General features: G+C 38.5%; 1 protein-coding gene across 1 annotated transcript in view; it reads left to right on the plus strand.

The window, feature by feature from the left end:
• The window catches only part of GDNF (glial cell derived neurotrophic factor), a 39404-nt gene extending 34344 nt beyond the window's left edge, over positions 1-5060 (plus strand). The window contains exon 3 of the mRNA XM_020795714.3: positions 1621-5060. Coding sequence (XP_020651373.2) covers positions 1621-2111 — 491 coding nt within the window. The 3' untranslated portion in view covers positions 2112-5060. The remainder of the gene's footprint in view (positions 1-1620) is intronic.
• Positions 5061-6000: the final 940 nt, after the last annotated feature.

The following is a 6000-nucleotide window of genomic DNA, read 5'->3' on the forward strand; positions in this document are numbered from 1 at the left end:
TCTAATTGGATATAATAGTACCACGATAATTTATTAGTTTGAAGTTTAGCTATAATCTGATCCTTCGAACTCATTTTAGCCATCAAATCCTTCAATCTGGCAACTTTTTATCCTTAAACAAATCAAGAAAGCCCTTCACGTTTGCTAGGAAATTTTCTATTTCAGGATATACATTTAATAACAAATAAATAAATTGAATTTCCTGTTTCAAGCCATGTCGTAGGAAAAAGATTATAAAAAGGCTAAAGCAATTAGCAATGATTGCTCATGTTTACAAAGGTCAGCTGTTGAAAAACATCTAATTTTCCTGAGCAGGGAAGGGGGGGGACCAAGGGTATTTATTGATGGTAGAATCCATCATAGAGTTCTCCTTCACAGGCTTTGTAGAAATGAGTGGTAGAGGCACAATCATTTTAGCAATTACACTGAGAGCAGTGGAGGAACTGCACCCTCCCAATCAATGTTGGTTAACAGGGATAATGCATTCAGAATTAAGAAGAAGAATTTTGAGCTTTAAGGAGTCCTGCTTGAAATGAATTGATCCTTACCTCTTAGACCAAGAAGCAGATTTGAGCATAGCTAACCCTCACATTTAACATGTTAAATGGGATTGTAGTTTAGGGATGACAGAAGGAGTCTTTACACCAAATGTGTACTTATACCAAAAATCTATTTTAAATATAGATTTTGAAAATTTTATAAAAGTGGGAAAATCCAATGGACAGATGGACAAAAATATATGAATGTGACACAGATTGGAACTAGCTATGTTCATCCCTTTTTCAAGAGCATAATATGGAACAATTATTTTTTGGATTGTAATTCTTAGCATGACTGTCTAGGCATCCTTGGAATTCTGGTTCAAAGAAGTAACCTTCCAGACTGTTCAGCAGTGACTCATTGATACTAGTGATACAGAGTTTGATCATTCATGTAGCCACTAAAACTGGCCAGTCTAGTTTGGATTGCGAATATTCACTATTTAATAGGGAAATTTTTAACGTAGGAGACGTTGTTGGACCAAACTGATCTCATATTTCAACTACAAATGTCAGTTCTTTGCAGTACCTTTTATACCTTTGTAGTGGCCTTTTTTTAAAGACAGAAAGAAGAAAGCTTTGGAGAAAAGGGAAAAAAAACCTTTGATAATTGCAGATTCTGGTAAATCTGAATGTGTTGCTTTAAATGTGTTTTTAGCACTTTTTAACTACTATTTTTAATATACTGTATTTGTTTAAATCATCTTAAATATTATAATAATTTATTGCTTTTTATCTTTTAATGTTGTTTCTTTTTAATACTGCAAGTAGCCTTAGGTCCTTCTTAGGAGAAAAGTGGAATATAAGTATTTTAAATAAATAAATAACTCTCCATAAGCATAAACCTGAAGTATTAAAAGTATTACTAGGATAACTTAATTTGACAGTGCTAAATGGTTATAATTGACATCCTAAGTCTTTACAATGGGCTATCTAAACATTTAAAGCTGTTTTAAATATACTGAAGTATTTCTGAGGGGAGGGGATTTTTAGACAACTTTAAGATATTAGAAGTAGGAATTTGCATAGAAATCACATCAGTAAATAAATAAACATTTTCTGTCTGTTTTTTTCAAAACAGCTAATATGCCTGGGGATTATCCCAGTCAGCTTGGTGACCTGCTGGATTTTATTCAAGCCACTGTAAAAAGACTGAAGAGGTCACCGGACAAACCTGCTCCATTTTTAACCAAACGAGAACGAAACCGGCAAAATGCAGCAAAAAATAATAATTCCAGCAACAGAAAAGGACGAAGAGGTCAAAGAGGCAGAAATCAAGATTGTGTCTTAAGTGAGATACATCTAAATGTGACTGACTTGGGTTTGGGATACAAAACCAAAGAAGAACTCATTTTTCGTTACTGTAGTGGATCCTGTGAGAAATCCGTGACCCTGTATGACCAAATATTAAATAATTTAACCCAAAATAGAAAGTTGGTCAGTGACAAAATCAGACCACAGCCTTGTTGCAGGCCCATTGCCTTTGACGATGACCTTTCGTTTTTGGACGATAACCTGTCAACTTACCATATACTGAGAAAACATTCCGCTAAAAAATGTGGATGTGTCTGATGATGTCCTTTTGTGTTTGGACACTGCTGTGATATTGCATTCCTGCTACAGTGGCCAAGAAGGGACAAAGGCTCCCAAGGAGAGGGAATGAGGGCTTCAAACGAAGGAAGAGGACCAAGCACATGGGAGAATGACCGTGGTGGAATCCTGGTTGGTTCGAATCCCGCACAGGATCGTTGGAGAAGATAAGAGGGATGGAGTTCTTTTGTTTCTACAGGAAAGCAAATAGACATCGATGCTCAGGGGCAGAGATCCAGGATGAATGAAGGTTACTTTACACGATTTGCAGTGAGGTGATCCACTGCTGGTGAAGGTTGTCCAGGCATATGCTTAACAGCACAACCTCTGTTTGATCGCTTCCTTCACTCTGTGTTTTCCCAGTTACAGAATTGGAAGTAACAGTCAGCTGTGACTAGCCTCAACCTCAAAAAGTGTAGGTGTAGCGTGACCTTCACATTTCACAGAGGATGAACAGTGGTAATTTAAGGGTTTTTTTGTTATTTATGGGCAGGGAGACCACAATGTGTCAGTAACATGGCTAAACTGGGAGGGAATATGGCATTGGTCTGAAGAAGGACAAGAAGGTGTAATTGCCTTCTTTCCTATGATTCCTACCAGAGCCATCTTTGTTGACTATCTGTTCCACTCAGGCATGTGGATTTGTCCCAACCAGACCTACCCTTAGGAATGCTATCATTTGAACAGATGCAATATCTAGCACTTACCACTAGGGCATTTATTGCTGGTAACAGACCTGAGGGGCAGAGCAGGCAGGAACATGGAAAGAAATTAAATAGCAAGCTAGCAGGAAAGGCAGCACCAGCTACAAAGGTATCTTCTTTGAAGGAGGAGAATAATGCATTGTTGGAGAAGAATGGAAAAACGTTGGCTTCATTGAAGCTTCTAGACACAAAAATAAATACAAGTGTCTCCCCTGAGTTGTGGTTATCTAAACCACAGTGTCTCAGGAGTCGTATCAATTTGTTCTCCAGGTAACTTTGTTCATTGGATGCTTCTCTGGGAGCTGTCCTTAGGCACCTGTATGGGGTGGAAATGTGGAATATAGAGACATTTAAATAAATACATGGGGCATAGTCTAGGGTGCACTCTCAGTTCACAGAAATCACTGCATAGGTGAGTTGGGCCTTCTTGAGTTGGGCCTTCTAATTTAATTTAATTACATGCAATCATGTCAATTCTGATTTAGGGTGTCCCTTCCAAGGAGTTTCTAAGTACAGTATAAAGTCTCAAGAAATAATTTACCAGTCTCCTTTTTTTGATGGTGGTCTGGGACTGTGCCCTAGGCCTTCCAGGTTGGCTTTTCTCCTGACAGGCAAGATGGGGAATCAAACCCCCAACCTCTGGGTGCTCTGACCCATGGAGCTAACTAGCCAGCCCGGGTCACCTCCTAAAAATTGAGCATGTATTTTAGAAAAAACTCAGTACTTTTCTATGGCTGTGCATTTTTTAAAAAAAAAATCGGTAATACTGAGTATTTAAAATTGATATTGCTGGGCAAACTGCTCTCCTGGTGAACTTGTCTATCATTACTATATTTTTATTATTATAATTGGGAATCCGTTGATAAAATTCTAAGGAAGCCATGGAATGAAAGCCAGTGATTTAAATGTTTCTGTCAGAATGCACCATTTAGGCCCAGTACTCAGCTTACCCTAGTGACAGAAGAGCCACTGCAGCATCACTTCTTCCTGTACCTGAGAGGCAAGCAGAGTCTAGAAGATTTTTACCAATTTTAAGACCGCAGACACATTGAAAGCTACGTTAACCACACATCACAGAAAGGGAAGTACATGGAAGTCTACTTCTAGTTTTTTTAAAAGACCTTTTTGGGGAGGAGAATTGAGCAAAACAAGAGAAAGTGGGGTTGCTTGTTGTTATAAGGCCCAAACCAGATGATTCCGGGAGTAGAACAGCAACAGGGTTTGGTTTGGGTTTTGCCCCTTCACTTGCTTTCCCCAGTTGGGGTTTGTATGTGTGACATGAGAAAGTCAAGCAGGGAGCTTGGGACTGTAAAAGTCTTGGCGGTCACATGAGGCCCATGGGCTACAAACGTCTCACCCTCGCTGAGCCCCTAAGGATAACATTTTGAAAAATTCTGTTTCCCACACTGCCAGAGGAAGGAAAGAACCCTCAGACCATATAGAAGAAACTCACACGGGAAGGAAAATCTTCAGAAAATTGGTTTAACCTTGGTTTGGAGAGGGGCCAAACGTAAACTTCTCCGACATGGTACACAAGCTTCTTGTGTTACCTGTTGGGACAGGAAGTAGTGGCACTTCAGAGGCTCTCACCCCACTGGAGTAACATGAGTACCCAGCATAAGATGTTAGCAAAAATATTTTTAGTATACAGGGGACACGTCAAACAGTGGTTTTGATATGCTAGCGAAAGATCCACATAGCCCTGAAAACCATTCCTCACCAAACTATTACAAAAGGAGCTGGTTTGTTGGTTTGTTGCAACAAGAATTGAACTATGAAGTGTTTGGTATTCTGAGAGCAAAAGAGGGAGAGGAAGTTTTGTTCTCCTTTCTGGCTCTTTTTGAAGATGTGTTGTGTTTTTAATCACTTGTTCCTGCCTGAGCTACACCATAAAAATATGGATGTGTTTTATTTTATTTTGTATGCAAAAGGACTAAGATGAGTTAATTAACTACATTTCTATCTGGGATTGTCATGAATGAACAGAGACTACTTGATGCAATGCATCCAGTCAGAGACAAATCTAGAGCAAATATTTATTGAGATTTAAGTTATTATGATGACTATTATTTATTACAGTTCAGTTCTGAGTTTCCTTTCCTTTATTTATTAAACCTTCTTTCTTCACAACAGGTGCCAAAGTTACAATGAGACAGTGACGCTGGGAACAAAGGTCCATAATTGTTATTGTATTTAAATATTAACAATCGGTAACAGGAATACAATTTTTTTTAAAAAAAAGAAAATCACTTACTTTACCTTTTGAACAAAAACAAAAACAAAAAATCACAAGAGGACCTCAAAAGCAATAGCCTAGTTCTGTAGCATTTCTGTACGTGTGCACATAACCATACATGTACATGTGAGCATACACATTTTAAATTACAGTTAAATTACAGGGGTCCCCTTCCATCTGATAAATGTTGCTGGGGAAGGATAAATGTTATGATGGTCAGAGAAGGACATGCCATCTTCTTGCTTTGCTTGGGAAGCAATGTGTCATAATGCCAAGGAATAGCAAAATATAACAACGGCAAGGATTTCTAATCACTGCAAGAGTTCAGGGGGTCAAAATTCTGGAAAGGCTTATGCTTCCACTTCTGCTAACTCCAGTAAACAATTTGAAGTTGCACCGAAGTCAGTGGCAGCCATCCCCCCATGAGAATCCTTCAGATATGAGTTAGACTCGCTAACCTCACCTTGGGGGCTTCCAGATTTTTTTGACTATCTAATTCCCAGCCTGCCTTGAAGATGGGAGTTTTGGTAAAACACATCTGGAGGTCACTGATCCACAGTCTAAGAATGGTAATGATGTCCATGGCAGTGCAGGTTTACATATATGAAGTAACTGTAAACAAACATCTAGATCTGTATATACCCAGATTACAAGAACTGGTGGAGGTAGATGGAGATTTGCATATAAAGAACATACCCAAAGACCTAGATGAGCATAGTTATATCATTCTCTGACTCTCTCCGGCTCCACTTAATGAGAGTGACTAACAAACAGAAGTATCTAAGCAAAATGTTTTTGCTTCTGTCAATCTCCATAAAGGATCACCAACTCTTGTATATGACTGCAGCTGGCTGTATATTTTTAATTTAACCCCACAAAATAGTATTATAAAAGTTGCATTTAATATTAACTGCAATAAAGTAGGAAGCAA

The sequence above is a fragment of the Pogona vitticeps genome, chromosome 2 (assembly GCF_051106095.1).
Source record: "Pogona vitticeps strain Pit_001003342236 chromosome 2, PviZW2.1, whole genome shotgun sequence".
NCBI classification, from domain to species: domain Eukaryota; kingdom Metazoa; phylum Chordata; class Lepidosauria; order Squamata; family Agamidae; genus Pogona; species Pogona vitticeps.